Raw genomic sequence first — 19,979 nt, forward strand, 5'->3', positions numbered from 1 at the left:
ACCGTCGACGCCGTCGGCCATGAGTTGGAAGTCGCCGTACCATGAGTTCCGCTCCACCGACGGACTTGTGAACGTCAAAGCGGCGTATTCGAGGAAGAGAAAGTCCAACCACCACCGGCCTGAAAATCAAAGTGAAACTGAAGGGCGGGCGGAGCTCGATTCTTTCTCGTCCTCTAAAGCAAATGGAACAAGATCCGTCGGCAAACCCTAGTATCGACGCGAAAGTTAAGCTTTCTCCAATTCCAAAGGTCGAGCCCGACGGCGAAGTCCCTGAGGAAGAAGACGACGCAAGGAGGACGCGACAAAACCTAGTTCTTCCGACCCTTGATTCCAATTGTAAAATATTCAGGACGTGTTTGATCATGATTATGAATATCAAGGACTAGTTTGTCGTTTATTATGTTGATGGTGTTTACTGGTTTTTTATGGTAGGTACTTGTTGCTTGATGGTGGATACTTGACTTTGATAATGGTTTTCATTGTGCCAGTGACACAAAAACTTATTTTTTGACATCATACACTACTGACCTCGACTCGGCCATATCCGATGGGTCGGACGGTGTATGGTGGTGTTGTAGAGAAAGATAAAATTAGGGTTCTTGGGAAAGAAAGAGAAGAAAGAATGGGAGAAATGAAAATTTCAAAGTGAATAGTAAAACTTGTTTGCATTTTTAAATATCATAAACTTGTTTTAATTTTGCATTTTTAATTCTACATTTTAATTTTCAATTTTGAATTTTTAAGTTTGCATTTTCAAATTTTTTTAAAAAAAAATCTCTATATATATGCTACAGTAATCAAAATTGCCTAACTGGATCAAAATTTTGCTAATCAACGGTTGACCGTCAACAGTTGATGGAATCGTAAAAAATGGACCCAATCAACACAAATTTCATTTGTTATGGACTAGTTTTTCAAAAAGTGAATATTTTGGACCAAATTCGTATTTCAGCTATATATTTAGGACCAAAATTGACCTTTACTCTATATTTAAATTAAGATGATTTATAATGAATATGTAAATTTGTACAGAATAATACTAGAGTAAAGGTCAATTTTGGTCTTAAACATATGGCCGAAATACGAATTTGGTCCAAAACATTCACTTTTTAAAAAACGGGTCCATAACATATGAAATTCATGTCGTTTACGTCCATTTTTTACGGTGTCGTCAATTTTTGACGGCCAACCGTCGATTAGCACAATTTTGACCCGATTAGGCTTAATCTTGGATTATTAGACATCAAATTATTTTGCTAATTAAATGAATTTTAATTCTTTTTCAATTCCTTTTGCAATTTTAATTGAAAAATCATTCACTTTCCCCACAACACTCCAAACACTTGGAAACTAATCGACTCCCTCCAAACTCTCTAACTCTCTCTTCTCTCTTTCTTTTTTCTCGCCGTTCTACACAAAAAACCCTAGCTCCGAATCTGACCAAGAACACTTCCATCACCGCCGCCGAGTATCTCTTGTTGGCCATGAGTTGGAACTCGTCATACCCTAAGTTTCGCTCCATCGACGGACTTGTGAACGTCAAGGCGGCATATTCGAGGAAGAGGAAGTCCAACCACCATCCGCCTGAAAATCAAGGTGAAAGTGATGGGCAGTCGGAGCCCGATCCTGTCGGACACCATTCACCTCCTTCGAAGCAAATGGAACAAGGTCCGTCGGAAAACCCTAATGTTGATGCAGAAATCGAGCTTTCTCCAATTCTAGAAGTCGAGCCCGACGACGAAGTCCCTGAGAAAGAAGATGATGCTAGGAGGACGACGACAAACCCTAGTTCTTCCAACTGTGGAGCTCCGCCGTTCAATTTTCCAGAAATCAATAGTGATTTTAACTGTGCCAATGCCATAGAAACTTGTTTTCTGACATCATTCGGGAATGGCCTTGATTTCAATTGTAAAATTTTCAGGTGGTATTTGATCATGATTATGAATATCAAGGACTAGTTTGTCATGTATGCTACAGTAATTAAATAAGCCTAATCGGGTCAAAATTGTGTTAATCGACGGTTGACCATCAAAAATTGACTGCACCGTAAAAAAATGGACGTAAACGACACGAATTTCATATGTTATGGATCTGTTTTTCAAAAAGTGGATGTTTTGGACCAAATTCGTATTTCGGTCACATGTTTAAGACTAAAATTGACCTTTACTCATAATACTACTCCTATTTAAGATTCGTACGAAGCTTATAAATATACTCCATCCGCCCAACTAAGTTGAGACATAACTTTTTGACACGGAAATTAAGAAATTAGGTTGAAAAGTAGGAGACATGAATAAGTATGAAAGATAAAGAGATAGTAAAGTAGGTGATAGAATAAAGTAACAGTGATTGAATGTTTTGTTTTTAGTTATAAAGAGAAATGACTCAATTTAGTTGAAATATCTAAAAAAATGAATATGACTCAAATTAGTTGGGACGGATGGAGTATATGATAGTACGATGTGAGTATGCGATGAGATGTGAAAGCATGCGAGTTAACTTGAGAGTTTCAACTACAAAAAAACAAAGTAAGATTCGTCTAATAAACATTTTAAGATTCCATTTCGAAAGCGATACAATATAAATATTTTGTCAGAACTTAATATAATATTGCTCTGAGATTAATTACAAAATATAATATTGCAATAAGATTAAATGATTAATTATGGAGTATATTATTTTGTTTGTCGCTATCGAATTATTTCTTGAATCCAGACCTCAGATTGATTCTGTTTCCACTTTCCACCTCAAACTCGACATCTGGTTTCTTCCCAAATCCTATTTCCACTGTAATTTCTGTATTCATATCTCTCTGTTTTACCTTGTATATAATCATTGTTTGCATAGGTAAGATTGGATTGGTGTATCTATATGATGTTCTCTCAACTTCCAGAATCTGCTGGAATTCAATAATTAATCTTTCTTTTCATACGTCTTTTTATATTCAATCTCTCCTCTTTAATGCCGGAAATCTGATTTTGGTGCTGTTATTTGAGTTTGAATCAAATTCCGCTTCCAATTCCGTCCTCCGCCGGTTTAGATCGTTGAAATTGAAAGAAGCTACATATTCAAGCTTCAATTTTTTTTTATTGGGGTTTGTCTCTGAGAAATCACTGCGGGTGTTTAATTCCGTGGAGGTTTTTCAATGGAGTCTCTTCCGATTCAGACTCCAGCGAATCTCAATTCCACAGCAGAAGATCTATTCAACGCGATTATTCCACTGCTGAAGCTCATAACTCTCACCGTCATCGGATTGATTCTCGCCCGCCCGGAAACGAAGCTTGTCCCCAAATCCACCTTCAAGCTTCTCAGCAAGCTCGTCTTTGGTTTGTTCTTACCTTGCGTGATCTTCTCTCATCTAGGAGAGACTATAACTGTGAAGAATTTCGTTAGTTGGTGGTTCATTCCTGTTAATGTGATTCTCAGCACTCTCATCGGCTGTGTTCTAGGGCTGTTAGTTGCTAAAATATGCCGCCCCCCTCAAGAATACTTTAGGTTTACCGTTATCATGACTGCATTTGGTAACACTGGGAACCTCCCTCTTGCTATCGTTGCATCGGTTTGTCATAGTAAGGATAATCCATTTGGGCCCGAATGCCACACTACTGGGACGGCTTATGTGTCATTTGCGCAGTGGGTTGCGGTGCTTCTTGTGTATACTCTTGTTTATCACATGATGGAGCCTCCAGTTGAGTATTACGATGTTGTTGATGATGGTGCGGAGATTCAGGAAGAAGTGGCCTCGAATGATCTCAGTAGGCCGCTTCTCGTGGAAGCTGAGTGGCCCGGGATGCAGGATGGGGAGACTGAGCATTGCAAAACACCCTTGATTGCGAATGTTTTCACTAATGAGTCGAACCAGTCTATCCCGGAGCCTGATTCGTTGGAGGAAGGTGGTAGTGGGGCTGGGACAAGAAGTCCGAAGGCACTTCGTTGTCTGGCAGAGCCTCAGGTGGTGAGGAGAATAAGGATCGTTGCTGAGAAGACTCCTATCTATCACATCCTTCAGCCACCCACGTTTGCTACGCTGTTAGCTTTCTTTATTGGTATGGTGCCTCCGATCAAAAGTGTTGTATATGGCGATGATGCACCCCTTGCATTCATAACGGATAGTCTAGAAATCATGGCTGGGGCAATGGTGCCATCGGTGATGCTTGTTCTTGGAGGAATGCTTGCTGAGGGGCCTAACGAATCCAAACTTGGGCTACGAACTACTATTGGCGTTATAGTTGCAAGACTGTTGATACTCCCCTGTATTGGTATAGGGGTTATTTTCGTGGCAGATAAGTTGAATTTTCTGATCTCCGGAGACCAAATGTTTCGGCTCGTGCTTCTGATGCAGTATGCAATGCCAAGTGCCATTCTGTTGGGAGCAGTTGCTAGCTTGAGGGGTTATGCGGTTAGTGAAGCTTCGGCTCTCCTCTTTTGGCAACATATCTTTGCTGTCTTCTCTTTGGCAATATATGTCATACTATACTTCAAGGTTCTGCTCTATTAAGTTTAAGGTCTGTTCTAACCTCTTGACTCTTTTTCATTGCATTCTGTGGCGAAATTAACTTAATCAATAAGACCCCTCCAAAATATGTCTTGACAGAGGACACTTTTTCATTCTCAAATCTTAAATTATGCATTTCAGTATCTGATTTCTAGATACCACTGAGCATGGCTGTGAATCTTTGACGAACTCCTAGCCAATTTGGTGCTAACGAGCTATCGAGAATGAAGGTTGTGAGTTGGCATGAGAATTCTACGCATGTTCCCAGTTGGGCGGGCTTCCTCAACCTTGTCGGTAACGCATTCACTGATTCACACACGCCATTTTTCGTATTTTATTACTACTATTTATTTTTATATGGTTCTCATGTTGTGTTTTATTGAAGCAGTAAGTGTTCAAATTGTGTATACAGCCTAAATAAGGAAATGTATGAAAGAATATTGGTGTAATTTGTCCAGTTCCAGTAACTGTTATCTTTCGCATTGGTTCCCACTTTCTGTTGTTTCACAGTTTCGTAGTTAAGTTTGATGGCAGTTCAAAACTTTCTACATTATGAGACTGAAGTTGGAGTAACGATTCGATTCGATTCTCTTCTCTTTCGTGTATACCCTTCTGGAAGGCACGCCCGGCAGAGACAAGCGTAGGAGGCTTCCCGGTGCGCTCGTGCGGCCTATAGCATGCCGCACACACACTAGCAGGTCACAAGGGACGGGAGTAGTATTATTTTTAACCAAAAATAGGAATTTAGATTATAATTTTAAATTTAATTTTTTTTTTCTCCTTTCTATCATTGAAATCAATGGCTACTTTATTATTTTTACGTTATTGTCTCATCTATCTCCTATTAATATCCTGCTGCTTCTTTGCCAATTCATTTACACCTTAAATCATCTTTTCATTTAATTTCCTCTCATTTTATCTTTCAAATCTCTTATAATTTCTTCATTTTCCCCCAAACTTCCACTATCCAATCTTCTCGCCCAATTCCAACAATATTATCCACATCGTATATCATATTGAATCAATTCAAATAATATGCCCTAATTTGGAGTGACTTCTCAACCCACAGAATTCCTATCTTCGTGCCTTGCTTCAGCTAACTTTTGATGAATCAACAATTGGCGCGATATACTGAGTTTCAGACTTCGTGGAGGAAAACCACGAAGTTTGTCAAAGTATATGTAAATATTACTCCGTATAACATAAATATCGTGAAGGACATTTTTAATGCAATTAAGGACGCTAATTTGTGTTTCTAAATATACCAGCAATGCTTCAAAAAATATGCTTATTGTTAGTGTTCCAACTAAAATTAGAGGAACACTTCCTAAAACAACAAAATATTACGTTAATTTGTCCTTAATTTAGAGATGCTTTCTTTTGCGTCCTAAATTGTTGTTACTTTTTAAAACTTTCAAATGTGCGTCTCAAATTTTGTGTCCTTTAAAGATAAGTTTTTTGTAGTGTTAACGCAGATTCAATTATTGTCAAACAAATTTAAAGTAAAGACCTTTAAACAAAATAGTTTATAAATTTAGAATACAAATTGTGTCACTGATTGCATAGCAACCACGTCACAAATAAAAATGAACATCCTTCACAGCATGAAAAGCAAGTTAGATATTTGTGCATATAATAAAAATGAACATCCTTCACTGTCATATACTAGTAATTACGAATTGGTGACAGCCTCTATGATTGACAAGGACTAGATCATATGATGAAAAATGCAAATGTAATACTCCGATTTTTTCTACCTTTCTACTTGTTCTTGAAAGGACTTTGTTTGTACACCTAGAAATTTTTCGCTTTTGCTTCGTTGTTGAGGGATGAATATTTTATTTTGGGCCAAAAGAATTATCCTTTAATTTGGTCTAATTGTTCTTTTAAATTAAAGTTATTTGAGAAGTCCAAATAAATTCTTTCTTTAATCTGCAGCCCAAGCTTTATTCAACTTCTTCCACTCCAACTCCACGTTGTACACTACTTCACCGCATCTCCATTACCATAAAAATCTCAACCTCCAACGGAATTAGTTTCTCTCAACGCAGATGTTAATACTCACACGTCTTCCACTTTTCAAATCACAATCTTCCCCATTAACTCAAAATCTGAGAAAAGAAGCATAGCGAAAATCATGAGTTCTTCAATAAACTTCATGAAATTTCAAATTGTTCTATCCAACAAAAGCTTGAAGGAGAAACGAGAGAGCAGCGGCGGCGGAGCAAGCATGACGGCGCTGTGACAGAATTTGAGACGGAAAAGATGGAGAGTAACGGTGGTTTAGAACAGCGTCTTCGATACAGCGGCGGTGGTGTTGTGTTTTGCCGACGTGCTACAGGCAGACGGTGACAGCAGCGCCGGAGTTTCGCGACGATGATGACGGGGGTGCGACTCGGGCAGCGCTAAAATTTCGTTGAGAAGAGAGAGAACGCAGCAGCGAGATCGATGGAGAGATGAAGGAGGGAAGCGAGTTCTTTTTCAATTTTGGGTCGGAGATGTCGACGAATTTGAGAGAGAGCAGCAATGAAAAGTAGAGAGGCGGCGGTGGCTGGCGACCCCAGCGATGGCGTCACGATTCGGGAGAGGAGAGAGATACGGGCGAGCAGAGAGAGAGATTTGGGAACAGGGGCGAAGGACAGCTGTCGTGCAGCGGTTCAGCGACGCCGGCATCGGACTTGGAGGGCGAGCTGCAGCAGCTCCTGCTGCGTCGCGACATTAGTGGCGGTGAGCGTGAACTTAGAAGAGAGTGAGAGTTTGCTGTTGCTGTCGAAATTGAGAGATAATTTGATGGAGATAAAGAGTTGCAGCGATGCAAATCGCGTGAGAGAACAGGGGAGATGATTTTGGGGATTTAAACTGATTGTGAATTGAGAGAAGATGGGGATTGGACTCTGAATTGGAAATTTCAAATGGGCAGAAATTGAGGGGAGAGAGATGAGCTTGAGTTTTGGAGAAGAAAGCATTTGGGAATTTTAGCTCCTTTTATTTCTTGTTGGGCCAACTTTAAAATATTAGGAATTGGGCCAAAGAAATAAATGAGATAGTGTATGGAATTTGGGCCAGTAGCTAGGAGCTTCACAGATTGAATTAAAGAATCACATTGTGGTGATCTAGTCGGCTGACCTTATGATTAACGTATGAGGATTTCAGAAATTTCTAAGTAATGTCGAAGGGTAAGATTTAATATCACAAGGATACATGCATTATTTTAATTAAATGTTTTGTTCTCTAAAGTCTAATTTTTGCGTATTATGTTCTTCCATAAAAAGGGTGAATTCTATGGCAAGCTATTTGAAAACAAAACGGCGGAAAGACGAGTTGAGGATTTAAGAGAACGAGATGGGCTTTCTTTTTAAATAAGGACTATGTCCTAAGCATATTTATTTTTGTGAAATATGTTTCTCATGCCATATTTTTGTGTTGCTATGGGACCTATCTGAAGTGGCTTTTGCCATGTATGGTTAATCGAATTCGGGTCTGACTAGAGAGTGAGTCCCTACTCAGGCTAGTGTACACCCCGTAGATCGTGCGCTATCTTTCTGAGTTGGCCGGTCTAGTGGCTTGGAATGTGGCCATATTCCTTGTCATGTAAGTTCAGATATGGTATGGTGATGTTGATAATGTTGATGATGATGTTGGTGAAATGTTTTAGTGACTCGGGCCCTTTCAAAGTTAAAACCCCGAGGTCACTCGTTAATGGCATGATAAATATTTTTATTGAAAATGTTTTCGGCATTAGTCCACTGAGTGCATCAAGTATTCATCCATGCATGTGTTTTCCCTATGTGCAGGTTGAGCGGTGACGAGCGCGGTGGGTGTTGAGCATAAAAGTGAAGAATGTCTATCAAATGTCTAGAATATGTTGAGTCTTCATACATAGCATTATTCTACTCTCGAAATGCTTCCGCTAAATGTTGTTCTTTTGAGTTCGTGTATTGTTGAGATTTTTTTTTCATTTGGAGTTGTTGATTGTTGAAATGATACTCTGATTTTATTCGAGCTATTCCCATTTGTTTCAAGCTATTGTCGATTTGTGTTGATTTTCCCCTTTCTTCCCCGCTTCTTTAACCCTCCCCTAGTTGCGATCAACCGTGTTTTCTATCCTTAGAAAATGTGACAACAAATTTAATGAATGTAAATAAATAACGATAAATTAAAGTTTGAAGTTTGAAGTTTCAAGCTTTGCTTTCAAAAATCATTAATCCGATAATCCTAGTATTTTTCATTGCCCCGACCCATTCATATTATCGTTTTTCAAATAAGAATAATTCATACGATTATCGTTTTATCAAAATTTCTACTTTTATTTATGTAATCAAATGCAGATGCAGTTTCATCTTTGATTAGTTTCTGTTTCTTCAGTTTTCTAATTACACAAACAAAATTGTACTAGGAATCAACGCTTATACATATAAGCACAAAAAATCGATTACCATACCAGAAAGGTTTAAGACCTTATTGCTCCAATATTCATAAAAAATATTCTCCATGTCCCTGAAAAGTATAAACTATTTCTTTTTTAGTCCGTCTATGAAAAATACTAAACTTTCTAATTTTGGAAACTTTTTCTCTCTCTAATGTGGTGGGATCAATTCTCCACTATAATACTTTTAAAAAAATTCTTTCTATCCTCTCTTACTTTTCCAATTATGTATTAAAATTCATGTCGAACCAAATGTTCATACTTTGAAGACGAAGGGAGTATACTTCATCTATCTCAACAAATATGACCCATTTTTTTAATTTATCTAAACTAAAATAACTATTTACTAAAGCCTTTGACAATAAGGCCCCAAATTCAGCCGTATCATGCAGCGCACTTTGGGGCCTTATTACAAGCTTGAAATTATGCGGCCGCCGAAAGAAAAACCAGCCTTAGCCGGGGCAAGAGCCAGATGTTGCGGCTGTTTTTCCGGCCTTACTGCAATTTTGCTAGTGAAATCAATTTTTTGTATTTTATTTATTTATTTTTAATATATTATTCTATCTCTAAATACATCCATTCTTTTTTTTATTTATCATATACGTAATAATTGAAGTTTAATATAGGAATTTTAAATAAATAAAAATATTATCATTGTAGTGATTTTAAATCATATCAGTATTTTAATCAATGTTATTTATTATATAAATAAAAAATTAAAACAAAGAACATGACAAATGGTTAAATCCTGTGACTAATTTTGGACTCGTGTGGCTGAATTTAAAAATGTTGCCATGTCAAAGGACAAATGGTTGTGGCTGTTTCCCGTTACGTGTCCTAGTATTCCTTTCGGATGTCTTTTATTCATTATTCCACTTCGGCCATTGGACCTCACATTCCATTAACTTACTTATCTGATGTTTTATTATAAAATCAATATATAAAGATAGCATTCACATTTACTTACTTTTTCAACTCACTTCCCTCTTCATTTCCTAAAATACGTGTCAAGTCAAAGTGAGACATATAACGAGGGACAGAGGGAGTATTGCATAAAATCTCGTGCTATCCAATAAAGCAAAAGAAAGAGGTTACTCCCTCTACTATCATTTATAGAGTCTCAAATCGACTCAACACGAATTTTAATAAATTACATTTGGTTTTGCAAAGAAAAATAGGAAAATGAGTTAGTGAAACGTGAGATCTACTTTTATATATTGATTTTATAATTGAACATGAGTATAATGATTTAGTTGAATAATTGGTCCACTTTCCTAAAATAAATAATGATTTAAATTATGAAAATCACTAAAAGGTGAACTAAGATAGTAGTAGTACTTCCCCTGTCCCATTAGAAATGAAACGTTTTTCTTTTTTAGTTTGTCCCATTAAAAATGAAACATTTCCTAAAATGAAAAAATCTCTATCTCTACTTTTCTATCTATTTTACTTTACTATCTTTTCATTAATTCACAAAACAATACTATATAAAAACTAGTGCGGTTGCATTCCTCTTCATTTATTTTTGTGATTGATAAGTACACACGTTGAAAGGTTACGATTTTGCCAATTTTGGTCAACATGCTGGACAATGACACGCCGATCAGCGGATGCTTGTCACAATTTCATTGGTTACCATCTAATTATTCACTAATGCAATTAATCTTTGGCCTCACCTACTGTTTGGAGAAGAAAAAGTATGCAGTGACACAATTACTGTCTGTATTAGTAATATAGGGGGTGGCATACTAATATTACCTAATATGCACAAGCTAATAAGAGTAAATTATGCTAGCTTTATTCAGTTCTTTTTGTTACCTAGCTTAAATCTCCTCGAAACTTTCAAAATCGTGGGGTCTCCTCAAATAAGAATGAAGAGTAACGTATCTTTTGTTTTATATTATAAAATGCAAATTAATCAACTACTAGTACATGATAATTGACTTTGTTTGGTCTTGTTTAAACGACCTTTATTTAACTAGGGTCTAGGAACCAATCAATGTACTCCATACTTAACATTGGAAACGGAGGCCGGGATCCATTTCTAGACTAAATAATTATTCCGTCCATCCAAACTAACATGACACGCTTTCCTTTTAGTTTGTCCCATTCAAGATGACACATTTTTTTGGTAACTTTCTCTCTTCAATTAATACATCAAATCATTTTTTCTCTTTTCAATTAAACATTCAACTCTCTTTTTTCTCTCCATTTACTAATACTTACGCCAGCTATTTTCTTCTTCAATTAACTACGTTAACCAACAATTCTTAAAATCTCATGTTGACTAATAAGTGTGTCATCTTAGCCAGGACGGAGGGAGTGTTTTCTAAAATATTAATGTCATATAGTACTACATTTATACTCCCTTTGTCCACGAAAAATAGACAAAGTTGTAAACGACATGAGTTTTAATATGCAATTGATAAAGTAAGAGAGAATGGGAGAAAATGTGGTGGAAGTAGTGTTAGTGTATTGTGAGTCCATATTTAGAATGATGTAGGTTAGTATAGTTTAAAACTTTCCATTTTTAGAATTAGTCTAATTTAGTGAACGACTCAAAATGACAAACTAGTCTATTTTTTATGGACATAGTATTTATGTAATAACTTGAATATTTAGTTCATACATACTTTGTTTAAAAGCTAAAGACTTTTCACGATTTTTTTATATAAAAAATGATTACTTGTATATATGATAATTTAAAGAACCACATCTTAAATACTTTTTTCCAATGGAAATAGAAATAGATCTATTTTATTTTACGTCCGTCCCATATAAATAGTCTATATTCATTTATGATAACTTTAATCCCATTCTCTTTTATTTGATTATTTATGGATTCCACCATCCTCTACACAATTTCAAATATTTGTTCTCATTCTCTTTTACTTTATCTATTATACATTAAAATTCGTATCAATCATAAATGGTTTATTTCTATGTGACGAGGGAGTATCGATTAACAACTAATAACCATCATACGAAATAATAATGACACGTGGACAATCTAAATAAAATCAATGTTGGTAATTCATTTTATATTAATCACATCCCATATCACATACAAACTATAAAAATCAAATTGTCTTTCTCGGAAAATAATTGAAAATTATAAATTTCACAAAACTTCCTTAATTTCAATTATTTTTCACATAATATATTAAGTGTAATTTCAGAAAAATTCTAATGAAATCCTATACGTTTATATAAAAAAATACTGATAACTGAGTATGAAAAAAATGACGCAAATAATTTCACAGAAGATGAAACAATCTCTAGCTTGATAACCGCTCACGACAATCCATTTGAAGGTGCTCTGTTCAGCTCCCAGATTTTCAAAATCGACTCGCTTTGCTTTGAAAGGAACGAGTTCATAAAAAATATTCCATCTATCTCAAAATAGGAGTGACATTTTATTGGACACGAGTTTTAAAAAATACAGTATAAATAATAGTGAGTGGAAAAGTTAGAGGAATATAAAGTCCACCTTTTTATATTGATTTTATAGTAGAACATGAATAAAATAAATTAGTGAAATGTAAGACCTCCTTACTAGTTATGGTAAAAATAAAATGTGACTGTTATTGTATGATGAAGGGAGTAGACGGGTTCACAACCAACTCAACTGGATCATATAAAAGAAATTTGGTTATACTCTGTCAATGGATAAATATAGTTTTAAATTTAATTATGTAATTTTTGTTTCAGTTTTAATTTTCAAAAGTTTAGATTTATTTTAATTTTTAAAATACGGTAAGATCAATAGTTATTGGTTTGAGGTTGGGAACAGCCTGTAATTTACTGTAAACATAACTTGATGGCTTCACAAGAAATTTATGATTGATTGAATAAAATTTAGTCACGCGCGAGCACAACTAAAATAAGCAACGGAAAGGTTATTTTAGTCTTTAGATAGGTTGATGTCAATAATTAGAATTTCAAATACTGATATTCTCTCCATCCCGTCTCAAATGATTGACTATTTTTCGATAAATATTTGAAAAAACTGATAGTAATAAATAGTTAAAGTAAAAAGAAAGTAAAGAAAGTAAAGAAAGTAAAATAAGTAAGAGAATAATATAGATATAAATATTTTCTATATTATTGTCTCTTTCTTATTTTTCTCCACATTAACTATTTGTTACTTCATTTTCTAAAATAAAAATTAAAAAGAAATCAATCACTTAAGCTTATACGAAAAAGAGAGGAGAGTATGTTTCTATTAATTTTTTTTGGTAAATAGTGATTTATTTACAATACTCATGGGATAACACTCTTTAAATAATATCACCAGATTCTATCTACAAACACATAATATCATACTTTAGTTTTTATCAGATTTTCACCTTTTTTTTAGTCCATCTAAATTAATATTTATCTCTTTATATATTTTTTTCTCTCTCTTCTCTTTCCAGATAACAAGGTTCTCTCGAAATCCAGTTTCCAGTTTTCCCACAAAAAAAGCTTAAATCTACATTAAGAATTTATTACTAGTACTATTTATTTTAGTTTATTGAGTTTTTGCATTATGAAATCACGCCTATCCTCTTTAATTTCTTTTTTATTTATTGGCATAAATTCTTGACGGCAAAACCTCAAAAATAGACCGCGAAAAAGCAATCGTGCGTCGCCGCTACCCTCTCTCTCTCTTCGCTCCACTTTCGATGTGGAGAAAGTGGGAGAAGAGAAAAGCTTAAAATGTGCAACAAAGGTTGAATCTTGCTGCCATGGATTTTCATTTTTCAACCCACCACCTCCATTCCCATAACTGAAGAAAGGAATGATAAATTAAATTTTTCCTCAAGGTTTTTCTTGAACCCTCCCCTAGGCAATCTCATCACCTTTCTTGTCTTCTTTTTCTACTAATCCCCTCATTCTGATCTCCTAATAAATTGCACCTTTTAAAAGTGGAATCTTTTCATTGAATTGCAGAAAAGGTTGCTTTTTTATTCTCTCTTTTTGTTGTATATATGTTTTGACAATTTCACTGCTTATTTCCTGTGGTTTCTTGAAGAGGGGCCAGGCATAGAATTTTCCGGGCATGGTTTGAGTTTTATGCATTTGTTAAAATTTGAAGCATTCTAAGCTAAAACTTCTATCTTGGGTTACATATGATTACTTTGATGCTATTAGTGGAGTTGTATTTCCTTAATTGGTTATTTTGCATCTGTATTTTCTTGCTCCACCTTTATATTCTTGTTGGTATGGTTTACAGCTCTGCCTTTCCCAGTTTATGTCTATAGCTTCTTTTCCCATTGTGATTTGTGGGCCTTGAGGTATTAGCTTGCTGCCCATTTTCAGCCTCATTTGAAAATTATTTGTGGTGTTCTTCTTTGTACCAGGAGATTGATTCCCCAATTATTGTTTCTTTTTGCAGTTCCATGTTACCTAGGTCCAATTAATCCATTCATTGTTCCTTTAGTTTGCATCAATTTCCCTCTTTTAGTGATTGGATTGATCTTTCTGTTTGGCCATTTTTCTTCAATGTGGCATGTAATGACTGATTCTAAACGATTTATGATCGTATGGAGCTTGTGTAGTTTCAAGAATGGGGGATCATTTTGTGATGCTTGTGGATCAGCTTATCCCTGAATCTAGCCTCGAAAGTAGAATCCATTTGCAGCAAGCCTCACCGGCTGCTCCTGTATCAGTGAAAACTAGCTTTTCTTTCCATAAGATGGATGCCAGATCAGGTATGTTGGGAGAGTGCAGGATTTGTCACGATGAAGACGAGGAGTCAAACATGGAGGCGCCCTGCTTCTGTCGCGGGAGCTTGAAGGTTCGCCTCATGTCTTTCAGTATATGATACTAGTATTGAATTTGCAGTCGGGTTGCGTCTAAAAACTAGAAAAACAGGACATCATCATGTATGTTTTAGGGAGCTGTCAGAATGAACATAATAATATTACTTAAAGCTAATATTCGATTTTTCCATCCGTTGTAGTATGCTCATCGTAAGTGTGTGCAGCGATGGTGCAACGAGAAAGGGGATACCACCTGTGAGATTTGCCAACAGGTTTGCTTCTTTATCAAACAAATTAATGTCTCTATCATTGTATGTATGTTTAACACAAGGAATCAGGTTTTCAAGCCAGGTTATACGGCACCACCCCCTCTCTTTACTTATGGTGGGATCCCGATGAACTTTAGGTATATCACTTCATTCTTTGTTTTAGATACTGCTTTGCTGTTGATGTTATGTTTACATTTATTTTCTTATCGATCGACTGTCCCAGGGGAAATTGGGAGATATCAAGAAGAGACCTACAAAATCTTCAATTCGTATCAACGGACTCCACCAGTGACAACTTTTTGGATTCAGACGGGGATGAATTCCCAGTCCCCACTCCAAGAAGCGTGCTTTGCTGCCGTATAATTGCCATCATTGTATTTCCCTCTCGTATTGCTTTTTAGAGTCTTCATTTTTCGTCATTCGCCACCATCTATGCTATAACTATTAATATGTGTGATTTCAGTTTGTTGTTCTTGTGGTGCTACGGCATACCTTACCATTCATCGTCTATGGTCCGGGTGAATATTCGATTTCTGTGGCAATGGTAAGAAGCTTCCCAGCTTAATGTTTTTGTCTTAGAATAAGTATGAGCAGTAGTAGACATCATAGTGGTTCTCTTGCAGTGGTTGATGTTGCGTACAATCGGAGTTTTCTTGCCTATCTACATTATGGTAAAATCATTATCAACCATACAACGCAGACGAAATCGACAGGTATATTCCAGATTCTAGCCTGCTTCTTTGGACATTTCCCAAAATATATATGTACCACAAATAATAAACTTTGTACTCCTATGAACTATGTTTAACACTATAAATTTTACGAAATTAATTTGATATTCCATTTTTTTGTATTTGTACATCTAATGAAGAGCATTATTTATGACAACAGCCTCCACAAGCACAAGCTCAATTCCTCCAAATACCGTGATGGTGGATGGAGGCTTTCATCGTAGAGTAGTTTTAGTGTGCTCTCTCTTCATGCTGGACTTGTAAATACAGATTCAACCCTAATTAATCCTCTCTATTTTTATCATCTGTCTATCTTATAGTATATGATAATTATAAAATTTGCGCCACATTAATTTATGCTTTTAATTTTCCATTTCCGTTTCCATTTATCTTAATTCTCTGTAAGTAATATTTTAAATACAATAATAAAATTCTAGTCCCACACCAAAACTTCATCAAATGAACACTTGAAGATAAAGGGGAATTGTATTTATCTGGAAAAAGGAATTGGTAGAATAAGTCTTTGTATGTGTGAATCGTACTACCATGAGACAAAGGGAGAGTTATGTGGTCATTTCATAACTCAAACTCCTCCTTTCTTTCTAATTTTTGTTTGAGGTTGCTCATGGCTAGAATAAGGAAAACCCCATGCACGTGTTGCTTGGAAAAAGCCCGTCCCATCGCGAGCTCGACTTCAAATATGGTTTATCCTTCAAGGAAGATCGATACAAAAGACATGTTGGGGAGAATTGGCATCACTGGAGTTTATGATAATCAATGTACGTTTTGCTAGGAAGAGTCGAAAATCGTTGAGCATATTATTTTATATTACCAACTATCCATCCAACATTCTCTGGTATGTATTATTGTAGTGGAACATATTCATTTGTCTACCCAAACATCCAACACTCGTGGATGGGAAGCTTGACCCAAAATTTGGAAAAGAATATTTGAACGTAGCTTTTTCTACATGGTCGATCTGGGATATTAACAACAACACATTGTTGAATGTTTTGGTAAACAAATGAATATAAGTAGACACACATACACACACAATGGTTTCCGATTGTTCCCTTCTCGTTAGGAACATGCACACGATGAGTTGAACGACATTAGGAAGTGTGCAACTACTACGGAACATGAAAACTCTAGACATTCAACTTCAAGTTCCTTTTATCCAAGCCCCCTAGCTCAAGTGGTTGAGGAGGGTGGCAAAGATACCGCGTCATCCTGGAGGTCTCGAGTTCGACTCGGGATTAATTTCCCCTGTGGGCCTAAACAAGGCTTGCTGTCTTGGGGCTTTGCAAGCTTACGGGTCTGGACCCGTCTGAGGGTGGACAACTTACGGGTCTGGACCCCCCTGGGGGAGGCTAGTTCGTGCGGTTCGTGCGGCCACGAGGGGTTGGGGGAGGCTAGTTCGCTTGCCAATGTATCTCGAACTCGGAAAAAAAACTTCAAGTTCCTTTTCTTGGAAAGAACGTTCTTATGTCCTTACTCTTGTTGCGATCGTGTATTTTTGTGTGATTACTGCTAGATTGCGCTAGACTGATTTAGATGACAAAAAAATTAGAAAGTTATATTTTTATTGATCGTGTATTTTTGTGTGATTACTGCTAGATTGCGCTAGACTGATTTAGATGACAATAAAATTAGAAAGTTATATTTTTATTGGTTATTTCAATATAAGAGATGCACTATATATTGGTGAAAAAACATTTGGAAAAGACAAAGCTAGAAGCATGATTGACTCATTTAAAGGTCTACTTGATGGAGTTGGTGACCTCTTACACGAACTCAAAATTCAATCTTACTTATAAAAAAAATCATGTATAGAGTAGACTATCTATATAGAACTAAGTCAAAATTTCCAAATGTAGTTAGAAAGCCTTCAAATTATGTATAAACAAAAATGAGAAAGACTAGTTTAAATGAAATTATTTGTGGAAAATTGTTTCTTCGCATAAATCAAAATCTTCTCATTCTATTTCTGCCGACACTGGACAATATATTTTTCTGTTTATTAATTTTCTAAAAACAATCCTGCATTGTCGATTAGTACATTTTATGCTGTCTAAATGACTAAATTAAGAATTATGTCTAACATTATTTCTTATTATGCTATGTCCTATCCTCTAATCATCATGGGTTTTCCCATTCCTTTTAACATATGTTTGGACTCTTTCTACACACACTTTTAAAATATTTATAATGGTTAAAATTTATTGCATAATGTATACGGCGGAATTAATCCATCAAGTCCGACAACACTCATTCAAATGGATTTTTCCCCACAAATTTATTTGTTTTGTATTGTATAAGATTGACAAGATTAGAATATAAGTTATGATATGTGCCATATTTGACCAATTATGTATGGCTATTGGCTGGTCGGGTTTTCGTGGCTTTTTATTTTGGCATGTCGAATTAAATATTAGAATGGTCAATATTAATCAAAGTTTAAATTCTATTTTATTAGACAAGTGTTGTAAAAAGTCGAGATGAATAATGCATTCTTGTAATTATATATATATTAATAGTATAATTAGATAAACGCAAATTTGGAGAATTCATGTATATAGCTACAATATAATAATGTTTATTTTTAAAACAATAAAGTTGCGGAACAGAACTCAAGTGGTAACCCCGTCTTTTATTGACAAATATTTTAAAGAAAATATAATGGCTTTTTTCAAAATTAGAAAAATTATTATTTTGAAAAAGGTGTGATTCATGATTTGTCGAGTGCATATATATTCTATGGGGTCCGTAATAAGACGGTTCACATTATAATAACAATTATATTCACTTTTTTTTTGTTTTTTTAGATACTACAAGATACATATTGTAAAAAATCATGGATTAAAATATGCCCGGTCAATGGATTTTGACCAAATAATAAATGTGACGAGACATTTAATTTTGTGAAATTAAATGACATATCGTCGATCTACATTTTACGTAGATAAATGTAGTATATTCACTTTCTCAAATCCGATTTCCGGTGAGTGAGAAATAGTGGATTAAAGTTGGGCATAATTAGCTTTTAATTAACCTAATTACATTGCTTTGGCGTGAATGTTGCCTTCCAAATTTAAGCCAATAAAGTTCCAAATAGATAGTAGTATCATTTTCATTTTTGTCGTTAAAGCAAACAAAACAATGTAGCCTTAACCGAAATTTGAGATAAGATATGGAGAATTTAATTATACATCCAAAATTCGAAATTGAGTCCATCAACTTTAATTGTATATACTCCTCTATACACATAAGTTTTGTGACGACATTCAAATTGATTGAACCAAGAAAGTTGTCCTGTTTCAAAAGTAAAAAAATTATGCCAAGACCAAATGTAAATAAATAGTGAAGAAGGGTAATTAAAGAATAATTAAGTCAAACCCTCAAAATATACATGACTATTTTCTAAGCTTTCACCCTACAAACATGATTCTAACTGTTGAGAGAGAAGATGTCTTCCTTATTTTCTCCTAAACTATGCAACACTACTCCTCTTCTTAAATGTAACAAAACCAGATTTTTTCAGCCCCTTCAAATCAGTGCCCAAATCCACAGAGATCATGAAGGTATGTATAATTTGTATTCCACAAAATTTACAATTTCTTGAAATATTGGCATATTTAGTTATAGTACATTTATTTATTATTAGGGAGATCTGGGAATATTGTGGATGCGAATTTACACCTACTGAAGGTGAGATTGGAGGAAGTGAGGAGCAAGGAGAGATGCTGTGTAGCTGAACAAGGATGGAATTATGCAGCTTATGATAGCTTCAAAACTAAAACAGATAATTATAGTCATATTTATGAAGAATTTGTTGAGCTTTTGGGAGTGGTTGGTGCCACTTTTGGCATCACAATATCTGGTTGCACCTTATGCCTCTGCCTCTTCTCCATTTTGCTTCATTTCAAGCAATGACTTGTCTTCTTGTAGAATAAACCAATTTTTTTATTTTTTATTTTTTATTTTTAGCTAGTTTTCCCTTTTGATCTTTTGAAATTGAAGAACCTCTATATCTATTATTCTAAATTTTATTTACTTGATTTGTATGTGTTTATGGGTTTTTGTCACGGGCTCAATGTACCCCATCAGCTATGAGAGCAGATTGAATACTAGTCTTGAGTTTTACTATATGTTCTGTAACCAACTTCCGACTGGTTAATGCATTTCCTGGTTTCCCTTTTAATTAATTATTTGGTAGCACATATATTTATATCATGTGTAGTGATGATTCCGCGAATTTTTGATAATGATAAATGCTCGTAAAAATAAATTACGACACAGAGAATTTTACGT

At 35.3% G+C, this 19,979-nt stretch overlaps 2 protein-coding genes and 1 long non-coding RNA gene across 8 annotated transcripts; all 3 read left to right on the top strand.

The window, feature by feature from the left end:
- The first annotated feature begins 2,692 nt into the window (after positions 1-2,692).
- Positions 2,693-4,987, top strand: LOC121775303 (protein PIN-LIKES 2-like). 3 transcript variants are annotated; one of them, XM_042172371.1, is made up of 2 exons: positions 2,693-4,505; positions 4,595-4,987. In XM_042172371.1, the coding sequence occupies exon 1, from the start codon at positions 3,146-3,148 to the stop codon at positions 4,496-4,498; it is 1,353 nt and encodes a 450-aa protein (XP_042028305.1). In that variant the 5' UTR covers positions 2,693-3,145; the 3' UTR covers positions 4,499-4,505; positions 4,595-4,987. The 3 variants fall into 3 exon arrangements, with proteins under 3 accessions (XP_042028305.1, XP_042028304.1, XP_042028307.1); XM_042172370.1 differs by having other exon boundaries at positions 4,637-4,987; XM_042172373.1 differs by having other exon boundaries at positions 4,651-4,987.
- A 1,435-nt stretch (positions 4,988-6,422) lies between these two features.
- On the top strand, positions 6,423-7,801 carry LOC121773967. Its single transcript, XR_006044889.1, has 2 exons — positions 6,423-7,671; positions 7,768-7,801. It is a non-coding gene; the product is annotated as an uncharacterized LOC121773967 (long non-coding RNA).
- Positions 7,802-13,321: 5,520 nt separating this feature from the next.
- Positions 13,322-16,612, top strand: LOC121773864. Of its 4 annotated transcripts, none has more exons than XM_042170782.1 (8): positions 13,322-13,635; positions 14,465-14,703; positions 14,869-14,940; positions 15,007-15,074; positions 15,161-15,311; positions 15,401-15,481; positions 15,561-15,650; positions 16,302-16,612. In XM_042170782.1, exons 1-8 carry the CDS (start codon positions 13,623-13,625, stop codon positions 16,437-16,439), a joined length of 852 nt encoding a protein of 283 aa, XP_042026716.1. In that variant the 5' UTR covers positions 13,322-13,622; the 3' UTR covers positions 16,440-16,612. The 4 variants fall into 4 exon arrangements, with proteins under 4 accessions (XP_042026716.1, XP_042026718.1, XP_042026717.1 ...); XM_042170784.1 differs by having other exon boundaries at positions 13,324-13,861; positions 16,302-16,609; XM_042170783.1 differs by having other exon boundaries at positions 13,325-13,729; positions 16,302-16,606.
- Positions 16,613-19,979: the final 3,367 nt, after the last annotated feature.

Source organism: Salvia splendens, chromosome 17 (genome assembly GCF_004379255.2).
Source record: "Salvia splendens isolate huo1 chromosome 17, SspV2, whole genome shotgun sequence".
NCBI lineage: Eukaryota > Viridiplantae > Streptophyta > Magnoliopsida > Lamiales > Lamiaceae > Salvia > Salvia splendens.

Excerpts from the sequence above, each read along its gene's own strand:
- LOC121775303 (XM_042172371.1), top strand. The coding sequence starts at position 3,146 with ATGGAGTCTCTTCCGATTCAGACTCCAGCGAATCTCAATTCCACAGCA.
- LOC121773864 (XM_042170782.1), top strand. Across the intron at positions 14,941-15,006 it reads CCTGTGAGATTTGCCAACAG|GTTTTCAAGCCAGGTTATAC; the intron begins GTTTGCTTCTTT and ends ACAAGGAATCAG. Across the intron at positions 15,482-15,560 it reads ATTCGATTTCTGTGGCAATG|TGGTTGATGTTGCGTACAAT; the intron begins GTAAGAAGCTTC and ends GTTCTCTTGCAG.